This window comes from Paramormyrops kingsleyae, chromosome 17, assembly GCF_048594095.1.
Source record: "Paramormyrops kingsleyae isolate MSU_618 chromosome 17, PKINGS_0.4, whole genome shotgun sequence".
Lineage (NCBI taxonomy): Eukaryota > Metazoa > Chordata > Actinopteri > Osteoglossiformes > Mormyridae > Paramormyrops > Paramormyrops kingsleyae.
In genome coordinates this window covers 13,742,423-13,759,295 of record NC_132813.1, presented here as the reverse complement: position 1 = coordinate 13,759,295, position 16,873 = coordinate 13,742,423, and the positions used below count along the sequence as shown (strand labels likewise).

At 52.1% G+C, this 16,873-nt stretch overlaps 2 protein-coding genes across 4 annotated transcripts in view; both read left to right on the top strand.

The window, feature by feature from the left end:
- bicra (BRD4 interacting chromatin remodeling complex associated protein) overlaps nucleotides 1-7,202 on the top strand; it is a 12,918-nt gene extending 5,716 nt beyond the window's left edge. Inside the window, exons 5-15 of one of the 3 annotated variants that reach the window (XM_072701234.1) lie at nucleotides 1-327; nucleotides 505-684; nucleotides 1,333-1,845; nucleotides 1,932-2,121; nucleotides 2,212-2,291; nucleotides 2,378-2,506; nucleotides 2,587-2,636; nucleotides 2,756-2,904; nucleotides 3,015-3,109; nucleotides 3,233-3,335; nucleotides 3,577-7,202. The exon at nucleotides 1-327 is cut by the window's left edge and continues 1,695 nt beyond it. In XM_072701234.1, the coding sequence (XP_072557335.1) occupies nucleotides 1-327; nucleotides 505-684; nucleotides 1,333-1,845; nucleotides 1,932-2,121; nucleotides 2,212-2,291; nucleotides 2,378-2,506; nucleotides 2,587-2,636; nucleotides 2,756-2,904; nucleotides 3,015-3,109; nucleotides 3,233-3,335; nucleotides 3,577-5,120 (3,360 nt within the window). In that variant the 3' untranslated portion in view covers nucleotides 5,121-7,202. Of the gene's footprint in view, nucleotides 685-1,332; nucleotides 1,846-1,931; nucleotides 2,122-2,211; nucleotides 2,292-2,377; nucleotides 2,507-2,586; nucleotides 2,637-2,755; nucleotides 2,905-3,014; nucleotides 3,110-3,232; nucleotides 3,336-3,576 lie in introns of all 3 variants that reach the window. The other 2 variants (XM_072701233.1, XM_072701235.1) reach the window with 2 other exon arrangements.
- Nucleotides 7,203-7,694: 492 nt separating this feature from the next.
- Nucleotides 7,695-15,386, top strand: ehd2b (EH-domain containing 2b). The gene is made up of 7 exons (XM_023807252.2): nucleotides 7,695-8,103; nucleotides 9,469-9,876; nucleotides 10,093-10,269; nucleotides 11,890-11,987; nucleotides 12,927-13,339; nucleotides 13,768-13,932; nucleotides 14,038-15,386. The coding sequence occupies exons 2-7, from the start codon at nucleotides 9,650-9,652 to the stop codon at nucleotides 14,581-14,583; spliced, it is 1,626 nt and encodes a 541-aa protein (XP_023663020.1). The 5' UTR covers nucleotides 7,695-8,103; nucleotides 9,469-9,649; the 3' UTR covers nucleotides 14,584-15,386.
- Nucleotides 15,387-16,873: the final 1,487 nt, after the last annotated feature.

Genomic DNA, 16,873 nt, shown 5'->3' with positions numbered 1-16,873 from the left:
CCTCCCCAGCATCCGACCTGCGGCCTTCTAGGAACCAGCGGGGTCACATCATGTCAGTCGGGGGAGGGCGTGACGGTCCTAGGTAGCTCCTTGGACCAGGCTTCAAATCCAGCGCAGGCCCCACCCCCGGTCCTTACAGTACAGACCGGACATCCGGTAACCGCGTCCTCAGTGGTCCCCTCGTCGTCGCCATCAGCCTCTTCCTGCTCCTTGTCCCTGTCTTCCCTACCCCCTGGTGGTATGACCCCGCTGCCAGCCCAGTTCCTCGCTCCCCAGGGCTCCAGCATGATCCTGAGCCAAGAATCCCTGCAAATGTTCCTGCAACAGGTCAGTAACTCCACCCCCGCACTCCGGTGTCACTCATTCGTTGATTCCACAGGAAGTCGTTCTGAGCCTCAGCCATTCCGCTTCAGAATAAAAGCCTTGAATGACTCGCGTCCGGAACATTATTATTCACTACTGTTTTGCTCTCCCCCAATGGTAAAACAAACATGCCCCTGTCAGGATGAGCAGCAGGAAAGCGAGACTACCCTGGTCCCATCAGGGTGTGAGCTCGTGTCCGCCATCGTGAGTGCCAGCGGTCCGCCTCCTGCGGCCAGTGATGGTTTGTCAGCTGAGGCCTGGCCTGGCCAGAGCCCCGCCCACTCACTCGGCCCCGCCCACAGTGAAATGGCAGTTAACCAGGTAGAGGTTTCCTCCCCATGGCCTCGCCCACTTGCCACTACCGCTGCTAATTTGCAGAAGTCCTGCTGTCCGGTATCACGTCTGCTTGCTTCTGCTGCTCCCTCACAGAGTGTGTACTATGCAGTAGTGAATATTCTGTCAGAATCAGGGTGAGTAATTGTTATTGTACTGGGAGGAATTCTGCCTTCACCTGGATTCTTTCTGCCTGTCTAAAAAAAAATGTGGCCAGAATGTTGAGAAGCCAGTCCGTCGGCGCACGAGGGCAGGACGTCCTGGACGGTGCTTTGCTGAATTATACCTATATCTCTGTGTCACTGCTTTGCCCTTCTTCCCTGGAGTGGCTCATGTTCCATACCCCCCTCTGAGGCGCTATGCTGTCTGCAGGCGATTCCTCAGCATCCCCCCCCCTCCCCCGACACTGTCACCCAGTGCTTTGTGTTCAGCTCCCCCTCTGGGGACGTTGGTGGCATGAATGTGTGACTTTGCGCTCGCGTCTCGTTCTGCTATCTTCTGCCGTCGCTCTTGTGGTCTTAGTGATTGCAGCTGGGCTGCAGGACCAAAAGGCGCTGTTTGCTTCAGGTCTGTGGTGACTGTGGTCACATGACCGATCATGTGACCGTCTGTCTCCCTCCCCCCCGTGTTCTTCAGCTCCCCTCTGCCGGGCCCCAGCAGCAGCTGAAAATCCAGAGCGCCTCCCCCTCCCCAGTGGTGGCCACCCACCCCACGCCGCCCTCGCTTTCGGAAAGCCCGCAGGCGTCCCAGGCCTCCCCGCTCATCCTGGGCCAGCAGGTCCAGTCGCCTCACCAGCAGCCTCCATCCCAGCCGCCGTCGCGCTCCTGCACGCCTTCGTCGCTGCCCTCCCTCTTCATCATCCATAACCAGCCTGCCGGCTCGCCCCACGGCCAGGCCCCAGCGGTCGCCCCCACCCAGCCTGTGTCCTTCCCACAGGACACGCCCCCGTCGTCCTGCTCTCCCAAACCCCCCCAGGTCACCCCTGTGCAGTATCAGCTGGTGCCCCCACCAACAAGCTCCTCCCTGGGCCCGGGCCTGACCTCTGAGCAGCAGCAGACTCTACACCTGATTGGCGCTCAGCTGCAGACCCTGTCTTCTATCGCCCAGCCCTCAGCGCAGCAGAAACAGCTGCTTGACAAGCTGCACCAGGTACGCCACCTACTGGTACTCCGTGTGCCTGGCGGAGCATGTCTCTATATACACCAATGTCTGTCCTTGATCCCGTGCCCTCCCAGGTCCAGCAGAACATTATTCTCCAATCAAAGCAGCAGACTCAAATGCAGCCTATCACCGCCAGTCAGTTTAGTGTAAAGCAGGAGGCCACACCCCCTCCGGTTGTGACATCATCAGGCAGCCAAAGTGGCCCCGCCCAGCTCGTGCCAGTGCTCCAGCAGGCATCGGTGCTTGTGAACACTCCGGTGTCGGGTGAGTCTCTCGCCGGCTCTGTGGGCCGGACCCTTCCTGCTTCTCACTCCCCCCACCAAGCGTTTGACGTAGAGCTCCTTTTCTCCGCAGGATCCAACGAAGTTAAAGTGTTCCTGGGAGGCCCGCCGGCTGTTGGGCCCGTGGCGACCAGCCTGGCGCAGCCGCTTCAGGTAGGCGACAGGCAGTCGGCTCTCTTTCCCGTGTCCCTGTGCCTTAGCCACGGATGATTGTCTAAAGTGTTCCCGCTGTTGCTTAGCCAAAGCAGGGCGTCGTGGCCTCCGTGGGAGCGATCCCGCTGGGGACGGGCAGCCTGCGCATCCAGGTCTGCGGCAGTGGGCTCACGCAGCTGAGCACGTCGCAGACGCTGCCGACCATCCAGACGCAGGTGGGTGTTGGCGGTTGGTGACGTGCCGGGTTGATGTCACTGGTGTCACACGACTTCTCATCATTTTGTCTGCCTCGTAGGCCTCTGCGTCCAAAATGCCTTTGGTCATGGAGCCAAGTAAAGAAGCCAGGTCAGTGTGTGTGTGTGTGCGTGTGTGTGTGTGTGTGTGTGTGTGTGACTGGCCATACCTGCCAACTGCCCCCCCCCCACACACACACTTACCCCGCCCCATACTTTCTGGCCCCCCAGGATGCTGGAGCAGCTCCGGAAGCAGCAGGGCTCAGTGCTGCACCCGGACTACGGCTCCCCGTTCCGCTCCTTTGAAGACACGCTGCTCAGGCTGCTCCCCTACCATCTCTACCAGGGTACCCCCTCGTCCCCTGAGGACTATCGCAAGGGTGAGCCCCTCCGCCCTCTGGCTGCCAGCCTCATTATTGCTCTGTCAGTGGTTCCAGACAGACGGCGTCAACCGTGCGTGTGTGTTTGTGTGTGATCCCATCCCTCACAGTGGACGAGGAGTTCGAAGGCATGTCCAACCAGGTGCTGAAGCGGACTCAGGCTATGCTGGACAAGTACCGGCTGTTGCTCTTTGAGGAGGCAAAGGTAGCGTGTTTGGCTAACCCCTCACCCTACCTCCTATCCCCAGTCTCATAACCCCCATTCCTCTCCCCTCACCAAACCCCACACTTGCACAGAGCCCCCACTCCTGTCTTTTTCGCTCGGCAGAGGCTGGGTCCGTCAGCTGAGATGGTCATGATTGACAGGATGTTCATTCAGGAGGAGAAGGTGGCTCTCAACCAGGACCGTTTGCTGGCTAAAGAAAGACCAGGTACGCTGCTGTGAACCCAGTAGACCCTGTAGGGCAAGGTTTCTCAACCCAGTCCTCGGGGACCACCAGACGGTCCACGTTTTTGCTCTCTCCCAATTGGCAGGGAATTGGGAGAGAGCAAAAACATGGACCGTCTGGTGGTCCCCGAGGACCGGGTTGAGAAACCCTGCTGTAGGGTACCTGTGGCTCGCCATATGTCTGGTAACTGCTTTGATTGTATGCAACCTTGTTACTTCTCCAGATGAGTATGTGGCCCAGATAGAGGGTGCTTCCACCAACAAACTGCCCCCCCCTCCGGCTGAAGCTGGGCCCACACGCCCTGGGCCATCTGCAGCAGCGGTACCCGCCACGCCGCCGGCCTCCTTCTCGGCTGCTACCCACCTGACGCCCACCAGAATGGTGATCAAGCAGGGAGGGGGCACCACCTCTGTCACCTGGTCGTCCAGCATCGCCCCGGCCCGGCCCGTTGCCGTGGCTGCCGACGATGACGCCCTGCCGGAGCGCAGCAGCAAGCCTCCGATCAAGACCTACGAGGCTCGTCGAAGGATCGGACTGAAACTGAAGATCAAACAGGAGGCGGGGCTTAGCAAGGTGGTCCACAACACAGCGCTGGACCCGGTGCACACCCCAACCCAAAGCCAGCCTTCACCATCGCCAAGGCAGCACCGGCAGTCCAGCTCAGCCCAGACCCCTCCCCCCACGCACACTGTTGCCCCTGCCTTGAGTGTTGCTGCAGCGACCAGCCCCTCACGGCGAGTAGTGGCGTCCTCTTCGTGTCCCTCGTCCTCCTTGTCCTCCACCCAGATGAACGGGACCCTGGAGCACCAGGGAGGCGCCGTGAAGAGGAGTCCCGCTACCACCAAGACGTCGCCGCAGATTACGTGCCGGCTGCCCTTGCGGAAAACATACAGAGAGAATGTCAGCCCCCGCCGGCGCCCTGGGGTGCCCGGAGGTGGAGTCAGCTCTCCCCAGCACCTCCCCATCTCACTGGCCCCACCTCCTGACTCCCAGAGCTCCTCCCCCACAGCCGACCGGACGGTGATAGCCAGCGTAAAGCTGGAGAAGCGCGCCCGCCGGAGCTCCCCCTGCCCACCAGCCTGGGCTGACACAGAGCCGGGGGTTGATGACCGGGAGCGGGGCGCCTCCCCGGGGCTAATTAAAGAGCTGGCTGAGGTGGAGGAGGTGTTTTACCGTGGGATGATAAAAAATGCCCACCGTCGCCGCTCAGAGGAGGAGGACGGCGAGGACAATGAGGACATGGGGAGGAAGGAGGAGCGTTCAGGTTCGGGCAGGTCTAGGCGGGGCAGCAGAAAGAGCCGGGAGAAGGGGGGCGGGTCCTCCAGGACGGACCGGCAGGTGCCCGGGTCGTCCTCACCTCCCACCGAGCCCTCCTGGGACTCTTCGCTTCCTGCCAAGCGTCGCCGGTCAGGTTCTCCGGACATGGACAATGCCAGTTTCTCCAGTGGCAGCCCACCACCCGACGACTCCCTCAAGGAGCACCTGCAGAGGGCGATCGACGGCATACTCAACCTCCAGCAGGGCGGCAGCAGAGCTCCTGGGGCCAGCAGAGCTCCTGGGGCCAGCAGAGCTCCGGGGGCCAGCAGAGCTCCGGGGGCCAGGGCTTATCCATCGCAGCGCTCCGGTGGACCTTCTTCGGGACCCCACAGACCTGCTGTACCCCTTTCCACGTCCCCTTCCCTTTCTGTATCCCAGCGCTCACCGCTAGGGGGCGCTGATGGACATAGTCATAACAGTAAATTGGTTTCAAGGACTAGCAGCAGATAGCATCCCCTAATTCAGGAATGGACTGAGACTGTTTTTCCTTTTTCCTGGGTGGGGGGGTGACTGATCTCTCAACCATCTACTCTTGGGTGTGCTGTGTTTGGAATTGTCCAGAAGATGACAACACTTTATTTTGCTTTATTTGAGGAGGACAGCTGCTTGTCATAATTCTAACCCAGTTCTTCACCAGTCACCAGTCCTGCTGGTGCCGTGGTGCTGTGAGTTACCCAGCTGTTGGTCTCACACTCCATACTTTCCCCCTACGTTGGCTTGTTGTCTCTTCCGTCCACCCCTATGTTCTTCTCTCTCAAGCCAGTACTCTCAGATGACCATAGAGAGGTACACTTCTGGTTTTTCCATCTTGGCAGATCCACTGCTGTGCCCTCACTTCGCTCTTCGTGCCCGCTGTCCTGTCCGGTACGTCCATGTGTGTCGAGAAGCCCCATGGGAACCAGAAGGCGGAGCCAGGAGGGAGTCATGGTTGTTGATGTATGAGTGCCTTCCTGTGGCCGTAGGACTGGTTTAAGCACCCAGCTCAGACAGCGTGAAGATGGACCCTCGACCTGAAACAGGCCTGACCATCCAGCTGCCTGATCTCAGGTCAGGCTTTCCCAGGTCCGGTCCTGGAGAGGCAGACTGCGACACGGTTTGCAGATTTACCTGCTCAAACACACCTACCAAACCTGCCAGTTGGCTGGTGAGTTGAGGTGTGTGTGAGTTAAGGTGTGTTTTAGCAGGGAAATCTGCAAACCGTGATGCCAACTGGCCTCCAGCACTGGAATTGGGGAACCCTGTCGTAGGGGTTACCCCAGTGTCCCTCTTTGTGATTTAACTCCCCCCATTCCACCAAACCTTGACAGTAATTGTCTGAATCCCTTTCAGAATGAATTGTGGTGCTCGGTGTCCTTTTAACCAGAACTGGTTTCTCTTTGTACACCAGGCTTTTATCTCCTGTGCATAGGCTGGTAGGAAGTACCCCCCCCCTCCACTGCTCTACCCAGAAAGTTAATGGGGTTGTTGCTATGGTAACACTCAGATCCTAAACAGACCCAATGCAACACTGTGGAATGAAGAATTATGTAAACACTGCTACGTTCGATCCCTTGTAGGACAGAATCGTGAGGGAGGTCCCCCATCGGAGGCATGAGTTTCCTGCTTTTTCCGTGCTGGTGTTTTGTCCCCCGGTGGTTATAAAAGTCAGGGTAGGTCACACACTTGTTAGCGGACTGCTGGTTAAACGGCAGAGAGCAGAGCAGACTCACGGATCCAAAGTAGACCACCATCAACGTGGCACCACAGTCACTGCTGCGCATTTCCACAGCCCGAAAGTCCAGCTGAAATTCGACACCTGTCATCTTCCAAGCTGACAGCAGGTGGCAGCACTGAGCGTGTTCTTTTTCATGAAAAAGAGTCTTCCTGTCAATGAAGGAGTGACTGAATGTGAATAATAAATTGTAGTTTATTTTACTACTGCTGAGGTCCAGTCATACAGAGGGACATTCTAAAAAAACTCCTTTGCTCAAAGGGACATTCGTGGTAAATTGACTTCTAGATACAAAGATGTCAACACAAGGAAGCCACAACAACAACACCATTAACTGCCACAACTCGATGTGGTTATGATAATCTTCCCATCTCTAGACAAGTTTATAAGCAAAAGGTATCTGTCGAGGAAAAAAAAAATTGGAAGTTAGTTTGTGATCTGCGTCATGCTGCTCTTTTCCTTACGGATGCGGGAAAAGATTCATACTTACCAGGCAGTGAAATAAAGCGCTCACTTTTTCATTCACAACCGTGAGACTGTAGCATCGTAAATAGGTCATGTTAACATGTACATGTTTCCTCAAGTTAGCCGCATTTTAAGTTTCCTTGTCTTTCAGACTCTTTGGACAATTAAACTCAAACACAGCACAAACAATGAATTAATACAAACTCAATATAAAAACATTTAAAAGTGTAAGAGATTTTCCAAATATAGTACTTCAGATTAATTTTGTACTGTATTTATTGTGTAAAATGAACATTTTTAAAAACTGTACATTTAGTAAAACTGTACATTAAACCCTTCTTCTTTTATAATGGAAACATGTCCCAGACATTTTACTGTGTTGCGTCTTGTGTGAGTAACCACATGAATAATGGAGACGGTTTCTTCTTCGAAGGCTGGCTGGTCGCGTCATCGCTGAGCGGGCACCAGGTGGCGCCCATGAGTTAACCAAGTGGGGTGTGGTCAAAGGGGTGTTGGGGAGTGAGAAGTCTCACAGTGACAGAGAAAAACGATTTGCTTTTCCCCCAGAAACGTGTGACAGTCATATGCATTGCCAGAGGTCTGGGAAATTGCTGCATACAGAAGGTGGAATAGAGGCTTTACTCTGACCTCCTATCTGTTTGCAAAGCGCTTTGACTCTGTACATAAGTCTCCGTCTCACACTGCTGGGTCCTCTGGGTCTCAGGGAAAGGGTCGGTGCTACATGCCCAACATCTGACTCCTCCTTGGGCATTAATTCTATCTGCCCCCCCCCTCTCCCGGTCCCGCCCCCCCCCCCCCCCCCAAACAAAAAAAAAAGCAGAACCACTTCCCCTCCCCACTTTGTTCAAACTTTAAACCTATGCTACAGATTTTCCAGGGCTTGCCCAAAAGAATTCATCAGGGAACAGCGAGAGTGAGTGCGAAAGAGAGAGCGAGAGAGAGATCCAGCCGGAGCGAGTGCAGTTCTGCGGTCTGTGTTTACGTTGGTCTTCCAGCCAGAAGAGGAGCGCCACAAGGCAGGGAGATCAGCTGAAACTGATTACTCCCTGTAGGAAAAGAAATCCCTCCAACATAAAGGTTCATCTGCACTGATACCTTCTAAGGTGTAAATCCGGACAAGTACCTGCAGCTCCTCTGCATTCCCACAGATCAACAGGAGAACCGTCCAAGCAAGCCTCTTATTTACCTTCGTTTTTATACAGTGTTCCTGGGAATCCTTTGAATCTTCATCCACAGGTAGGAAATCTGTTTTTGTCAGTGTTTAGAGGGTATAACTGTCCCCCAGGCCACCTCAGGGCTGTCTGCTGAAGGAGCTGTTCCTTGCATGTGATTCCAAGCGAAGAGATGATCTGCAGAAGCTGAATTGAGATGTATACTGTAAATCCCGCTGAAAATGCCTGGTTATAAGTGCTCTGATTAACCCGCACCAGCTCTCTCTGCTGGGGGTCCATTTTTCATAGTATACATGTATATGTGGCTGGGAAAAAATGTAGAAGATTATCAATATGTTCTTAAATACAGCACGATGCAGTTCTGCTCACGGATAGGCGAGGAGTTTCCGACCTCGCCACACTCCCCCGTGTGTTGAACAGGGAAAACCTCTGTGGTATTTTGAAGCGTGTCCGACGCCTGGTTGCGTCACTGTGCCTGGTACTCCTTTGCTCGAGTGCTGAGCTGCCAGCCACGCAGTCTGGCCTGTGAAGGAGCTGACCACTGAACCTTCAACACGAAGTTACACACTCGTTTCGGTAATGATTCCACCCAAAATGGCTTTATGCATTTTTCGAGCAGGAGGGTTTCAGATAATATAAAGCAAGCTACCTTCACGGTGACAAGCCCATGTCCTTCAGCCAATGTTTCCCAACCCGGTCCTTGGGAATTCACAGACATTCCCAATTTTTGCTCCCTCCCAGCTCCCTGCCAGACAGGGAGCAAAAACGTAGACTGCCTGGGGGTCCCCGACAACTGGACTGGCAAACACTGCCTTAAGCACTATGCTACCTGTCTTTATAAGGCAGTGGGGATTATGGAGTGTATGATGAACGCCCTGGCTGCTGTACCCCTACACGTCCATATCTGGGCTAACATAGCATTTTCCATGATTTCTTTCCACTCCACCTTCTTCGATCTCCTGACTCTTCCCCAGGGCCTTCGCCAGAAGCACTATTTCGAGCTGAATTGCTCTTTTTCAGTGTATTTGTTTACTCTTTGCCTCTGTGTTTAAACGAGCCTTAGAGCAGAGGACAGATATGGCGTCCTGGACCCCCAGAGGCTCTCAGCAGCCAGATTCTCTCCGCTGCGTCTTTGTCGTGTTGCTGAATATTTTGCATAAAGGTGTTGCTTGGGGTGGGGGGGGGGGGGGTCAGATCACAGACTGTACATAATGTGTGGAAAAGTGGGCGGGTGTCACATGGTGGCCGTTAGATGTGCAGGGCCCGCATCTGACACTTCCTGAAGGGGGGCTGTGCACATTCCACAGGGGCTGGAAGGGTGGTCTTCGCCTGGCAGGGGATTGTGGGATTACACAGCCTGTCAGGTTGCACATGACTTCAGCACTGAAGAGCGGCCACCATATCTGCATGGTCTACGTGTTTCTTTCAGGCCCGGTGACATCTACGCAGAAGAGAGCCACCCATCCACACGAGCTCCACATCCAGCCCTCGTACCAGAGAAGCGCCGAGAGACCAAACAGGAAGTAACAGAGGGTCAAGCGGCTGGCCCTCAGGCACAGAAGAATTTGGGAGAAGGTCCACGCGGTCTGTGGTGCTGTAACCCGATCGCCATGTCTCGCTGGGGTCGAAGAGATGACAAGAACCGGAAGACGCCGGAGGTGATCCGGACGGTGACGGAAGGCCTCAAGTCGCTGTATCGTAAGAAGCTGCTGCCCCTGGAGAAGTACTATGACTTCCACAGCTTCCACTCAGCGAGCCTGGAGGACGCCGATTTCGACAACAAGCCCATGGTGCTGGTGGTGGGCCAGTACTCTACAGGAAAGACCACCTTCATCAGGTAGGGCACCACACTCTCTGTTTATGTCCTTATGCTTGACGACAGCTCTCAGGAGGATATGCAGTATATTCAGAACAAGTTGGGAACGTAATGTGAAACAGCCCAGAGGTATGTCATGTTCTGACTATCGCAGAACTGACATCCAAGCCAGCTAGTCCTCCTGATCTCTCTTCTGCGAGAAGGGGTCTTCCCATACCGCGTGCCTCTGCCCGTCAGGTACCTCCTGGAGCAAGACATTCCTGGGAGCCGGGTAGGACCTGAGCCCACCACCGATTGCTTCACGGCCATCATGCATGGGGAGGTGGAGGGGATCATCCCGGGAAATGCACTCATCGTGGATCCCAACAAGCCCTTCCGCAAGCTCAACCCCTTCGGGAACACCTTTCTCAACAGGTGAGGAGGAAGAGAAGGAGCGAGGGAGCGAGGGAGACTGGTGAGAGAGGCCCGCGTTCCGCACTCAAACTCAGGCATGAAGAAGCCAGCAAGGAAACAGGGGAACAGGAGAGGGAGTGAGGAAGAGACACGTCACTCTTGCCGTATGGAATGTTAAGTCCGTGTGCTAGAATTTGTGGGGTGGGGGTGGGGGAGTGTAATGTATTAATAGGGAAAAAAACAAAGAAAGCATTAAGACGGGGTGTTGGAAAAACACCATGTCTGTGGACAAATCATCTCTGAAATTTCCTGAGTGACGACAATTCGTTTCCTTTGTGTGTCGTTACAGTGCTTTAAGTCACTAGGCTCAACCATAACAATGCAGGCATGTCAGGTCAGAAAGGGTTACACACAGGAGACCAGTTTATCTGTGTAGCATATTTCACACAGGGAACAAAGTCTGAGTACAATACAGGAACATCATTAAATACAGGTCAGCTTAAAATCAATGCAAACAACAGACTAAAACGATGATGTTTGTTAATAATGTATATTAAAGCTGTTTCTGAATGTTCTATGAATGCTTTATTAGATTAGATTAGATTAGATTAGACTTTATTAATCCCACAATGGGGAAATTCTTTGAGAAAACAGCAGCAATAATGAATGTTGATAATGTTAATAATGTTAATAATGAATTATGAATTACTGAAAGTTCTACGAATGCATAATAAAGGCATTATGAAGATGCAGTTAATGTAAAGCGTTACCTAATACACTGCATAGAATGAAATAAAATAAATTACAGAGTATTTGAAGAGGGAAAGTGTTGTGCTCAGGATGGTTTAAGTTTGGTCTTAAAAATGGCTGCAGTTGGGACACATCCGAGATCATCGTGGAGTTTTTTCCAGCTGTGTGTCATCGATACCAAATGACTAAACACTAAGAAATATTGTCCATTTCAGGGCAGCTGGTCTTAAAGGCAGTTAATGTCCATAATCATTACAATCATTGCTACCAGCTGTATCTTCACAGACTTGCAATCTCACTTTAAAAAACAGTTCCTCCCGTATATCAGATAAGGAAGTCATATCTGTTTTTCTCAACTGGGGCATATACAGGCCGGTGTCCAGAGTAAACTCAGTGCAGTACCAATATATACCCTGCAGGGAGCGCTGTAGAGCAGATTACACCATTGTTCTACAGTTCTCAATGTCTTGGCACTTCTGATCTTGCTTTTGATATGTCCTGTCTTGGGGAAACTTGCTGCTCATTAAAATTGTTTGTGGCAGGATGTGACTGTGTTGATTTAGGCGGCAGACCATTAGTGGGGCTTATTGTTTAGTCCTGGCACAGGCGGCCATTTTCCTTCAGGAAGCTGCGAGCATTGACAGGATCGTTCCAACACAATGGCCCTGGATGGGAGGGGTTAAGGTCACAGTTTGGTCTTTCAATTATGTTCTTTCTTTACCCACATGGGCCACGCAGAGATTTAGAAGCTAATTTAAGAAATGCTTTAAAGGCAGGCTTTCTGTTCATCTACCACGAGTGACAGCGCCATGTGAAGGAGGTGGGTATTTGTTGCATGCCGGCTGTCTGAGCGCTGAGGCAGTGCCTGGCTCTCTGCTCTCCTCCCTCTAGGTTCCAATGCGCACAGTTGCCCAACCAGGTCCTGGAGAGCATCAGCATCATAGATACGCCCGGGATCCTGTGCGGGGCCAAGCAAAGGGTGAGCCGAGGTGAGATGTGTAGGAGCTCGGTGTGGAGAGAGCAAGAGTGAGGGAGCCGACGGGACAAAGGACGCATTCCCCATTGGCACAGCATGCCCCGCCTTTCTGGCCCCATGAACGCCGCCTGGCACATAACTCAGACATGAGAAAACAGTCACAAACACTCCAGCAGTGAGGCAACACAGTCCAGCCTCTGAGAATGTAGGGAGCACATCTGGAGGCGCATGTGAAAGATGAGGTCTGATGAGCCAGGTTGTGGCACGCTGACGCTCCAGCAATACACGCACTCCCTGAAACCAATTAAAGGGAGAGAAAGATGTTCTGGAAAATTCTGCATGATCCAGCTGTATAAGGTTCACTCAAGCAAAGAGGAATGCAAACAAATTCTGACCTGTCAGAAACAGAACCAGCCTCTAGGGCTCAGTTTAGTCCCCAATCTTTTTGACCTTAAGCCACTCAAACAAATGTTGGACAGAAGGAAACAAGGCAGACAGAAAAACGAGAGAACTTTAGACAAAGACACCATAATCCTCCTCTATATTCACTAAGTCCTTTTGTAGCTGTTAGTACCGAACAGAAGTCTGTTTTATTATGATGCCTGACATAGACTCTAAGTAGGTGTTCTGTGGGAGTAGTTTATTTTGTGTGAATCATTTTTCTTGTGGTGAGCCAGAAGTCCTGTTTTACATCAGCAATGGGAAGAATGAGCATTTAGATGCTATGATGGGAGGGTTACCACACATTTCTTTGGGTTTAATCAAATGGGAACCAGTAACTTAAGCGGTGGGCTGTCAGATTAAGTGAAAATCCCGCCAAACGTGGGCTCCAAAGGCGGATTTGCCCATTCGGGGTGTCAGTGCCTGACCAGGCTGTAGGTCTCACCACGTGCAGATGTCGGGATGCCGGCGTAGTCGGGCACAGCGTGACCAGGTTCACCCTCCCCCACAGGCTACGACTTTCCTGCCGTGCTGCGCTGGTTCGCCGAGCGCGTGGACCGCATCATCCTGCTGTTTGATGCCCACAAGCTGGAGATTTCCGACGAGTTCTCGGAGGCCATTGGGGCTCTGCGGGGCAATGAGGACAAACTGCGCGTGGTGCTGAACAAGGCCGACATGGTCAGCACCCAGCAGCTGATGCGTGTCTACGGCGCCCTCATGTGGTCGCTGGGGAAGGTGTTCGGCACGCCCGAGGTGCTGCGTGTATACATCGGCTCTTTCTGGTCTGAACCGCTCATGGTGCCCGACAATCGGCGGCTGTTTGAGCTAGAGGAGGAGGACCTGTTTACGGACATCCAGAACCTTCCCCGCAATGCTGCCCTGCGGAAGCTGAATGACCTAGTGAAGCGGGCCCGCCTCGTCAGGGTGAGTGGTTTTGGCCTGAAGGCACCTTCCCATCAGCCGTTTGGTCTTTTTCACCATTAAAAAACACAGTGCCAAAGAGTCCTGTGGGCTCCTCACACCATTGCCCCTCAAAGTACCCTTAACTGGAAGACTGGGAGAGATTCAGTAATGTTACTGCAGGTCACAATGAACAAATTATATCCACCCAGTGGTCAAACAGTAAAAAAATATATAAATCTTACCACATTGAGGCGACAGTACCCTATAGGTCTTCCAGAGATTAAACTGATACCTAAGAATCAGAAAATTAAATCACTCCTTCAAAATGCGGAAACTTGCTTCTAGGTATGGAGGTCAACATGGAGGGTGGCAAGGTACAAAAAGCGAATCTGGACTTCGTAAGAAAGAACATGCAGTATGTTAGACGTGCGCCATGTCTTCCTCTCCAGGTTCATGCTCACATCATTAGCTACCTGAAGCAAGAGATGCCCTCCGTCTTTAGGAAGGACAACAAGAAGAAGCATCTGATCAACCAGCTGCCTGTCATCTTCTCCAAGATCCAGCTGCAGCACAACATCTCCCCTGGGGACTTTCCAGATTGCACCAAGATGCAGGTACTTATCTCTCTGTTGGTAAAACGATGTAATGTTTCCCTCAGTGATGATGTTATAGCCTCATCCCTCAAACATTCCTTACATGATTTTTTCTTTTCTGTTCAGGACCAACTCATGGTCCAAGACTTCACAAAGTTCAAGCCCATTAAGCCTGGCCTGATGGCTGTCCTGGATGAGCTGTTGACTAGCGACATTGCCAAGCTGATGCCCTTGTTACGCCAGGAGGAGTTGGAGGCAGGCGTCCAGCTTGGTGTTCAGGGCGGGGCCTTCCTCGGGACCCGCGCCGGGCCCTTCATGGAGGGGGACCCCTTTGCTGAGAATGGGGAGGGAAGTGAGGAGGAGGAGGACTGGGTGGTGACGAAGGACAAGCCCAAGTATGACGAGATCTTCTACAACCTCTCGCCCAACGAGGGAAAGCTGAGTGGCACCAAAGCCAAGGACTGGATGGTAACCACGCGTCTGCCCAACTCCGTCCTGGGCCGCATCTGGAAGCTGTCAGACGTGGACCGTGACGGCATGCTGGATGACGAGGAGTTCGCCCTGGCCAGTCACCTGATTGAGGCGAAGTTGGAGGGGCACGGCTTGCCCCCAGAGCTGCCCGCACGCCTGGTGCCACCCTCCAAACGCCGCCACAAAGGCTCCGATGCTTAGAAGGCCCACCAGCTGCCTGACATTACTGTCTGTGCCTCATTCAGTCTGCGTCCATCCATCAGCTTGCCATTACACACATCTCTACACTTCCCCTGGAGTAACGTTAATGCACCACTAGGTGGCGTTCTGCCCCCTACAGGTGCTTTTCATACTCAAGGTTCTGGTTTGCCTCTGACTTGACTAATATTCACATGACTATAGTGACATATGAAATTGAGCACCAAATTTAATCTTCACACATGATAATTACCAGCCACACTCCACTCCTACCCAGCATCCCATTTTAGGGAGAATTCAGGGCAGCTGCAGCAACAGCGCTGCTTCCATGCTTTATGGTAGCTGACGGGACCTGCTGGTCACACCTCACTGGGGTAAATGGCGTAGATGCACAAATGATGTGAAGTGTGCAGGCCTCCCCGAAGAGGGCGCCTTCTACACGAGTGAAATAATGTGCCACAGCGCCCCCTGCCTTTTTCAGGGCACTGGGCCACCAGCTTGGCCCTCAGCCTGCTGGCTCTTACTGGGTCTCCACTGAAGTGGCTTCCTGCCCCTCTCTCCCTTTACACTGCATCTGAAATCAAAAACATTATTATTGTGACGTCTCTCTTGCATCAATTTTTTATATGAATTTAGAGCTACCTGCTGTATATCACATTTATTTTATACTAACTTTTGTGCCTAAACCTGCTTCAGTAAGAACATTTTTATCGGAAATCAAACTGCCTGAAATGACTGTATGGAGCCCATGCATCACTGTGCTATGTATCATTAATACTCAATAAATTTACTGTTGGAACACTAAACTTTTAGTGCTTTTTTAGTTTCACATCGAGTTACCGACCCATCCTGGGTGGTTCCCTGCCTTGCGGGCAGGATCTGTCCTCCCCATGACCCTTAATTTGACAAGTGGGTATGGAAAACTGATGGATGGATGGATAACAGACGATGGTGTCTTTTTAACAATATAGTGTTGTATACAAAACTAATAAAAGATAATTAAGAATTATATAGATAGTAATAATAATTGTAACTGTAATTTAGATAAAACAAACATCTTATACTTTATGTTATCTGTCGCTACGTTATTCCCTCAGGACTGTTTCGTAGTGCCGGTACCCTGGGGGGGGGGTAAACACAGTGAAAGCCCACCCTACAGGTGGTATAGGTTAGGGCATCATTTGACTAGGGGGTGCAAAAGAACAAGTGAATTAAATTCAAAGTATCACCCCTGGTTACATTCTGTGACATTGCAGTTATTTACACCAGTTGTTAGGTCTAAATGTACAGTAATTAGTTTAAATAATGTGGGTCATTTGTATCAGACCCCCCCCCCGTATAATGGCTTTAGCCCCCCCCCCTTCATAAATCTCTACTGGCTCTCCTGATTTACGCCGCTACTTCTAATATTTCATGACTTGAAACAGATGCCAGCTGGCTAGTTAGCAGCCGGATACCCCTGCCACTGAAGTGTTCTTAATATGAATGAACTGATGAATTTGTTTTCTGCAGGGGTGCTCAGCAGAATCTTGCCTAGGGCACCAGAGTGCTAACACACTTTAGAGGGGGAGTGTAGCGTCACAAGCTGTGACTTTCAGACAAGAAAGCAAATACAGCGATACCTTAAAGGCAGGAATTCTCTATCACATACAAAAGAGCAAAACAAATAAAGGCCCTACTATCTTCTTCTGACTTTTGTGCCAACTTCCTTGGAAAATATGCTTGCTGCCAGTGTATCCTCAAACATAAAAACACAGCCACATTTCCAAAAACTACGCCATCCTATCCCCACATATGCTATACAGTTGGTGTCTCCGTGACTGGCCACAGAAACAATGACTCACTCTTCTCCCTGCCAAATCCCACACCACCATTTTCCATCTTCCTTGGCTTGAAGAGACACAAGCACATACACAGACTCTCTCGCTCTCTAGTCTTTCCTCCCTGCACAGAGTCTAAGAAATATGAAAACACTGCAGACCGTTATGTCATTATACTTGCATATAGACTTGAAGTGTTTTTTTAACCATTCAAAATTATTTGCCTGCATGTGTGTGTGTGTTTGGGGGGGGGGAGTTGTGGCGAGCTGGGATGGGCGTGGTGGTTTGCCAGCTTCCCCCATGCACTCCTTGAAAAGAAACGCAAGTACAGAGTCAAAGCGTCGCACTCTCCTGTCCGCTGTGACTCACGCAGCAGGAATGCGGAGGGCTGGGCAGGAGTTATTAATATCTTCTTTTCCAGAGTCCGCGAAATTTCCTTCAGCACGGTCGGGGGGGCTTGTTAGCTATATCTT

Bases quoted from the DNA above. Each gene is read 5' to 3' on its own strand.
- ehd2b (XM_023807252.2), top strand. From the start codon at position 9,650: ATGTCTCGCTGGGGTCGAAGAGATGACAAGAACCGGAAGACGCCGGAG. The intron at 9,877-10,092 runs GTAGGGCACCAC...TCTGCCCGTCAG, and splicing joins GGAAAGACCACCTTCATCAG to GTACCTCCTGGAGCAAGACA. The intron at 11,988-12,926 runs GTGAGATGTGTA...CCTCCCCCACAG, and splicing joins CAAGCAAAGGGTGAGCCGAG to GCTACGACTTTCCTGCCGTG.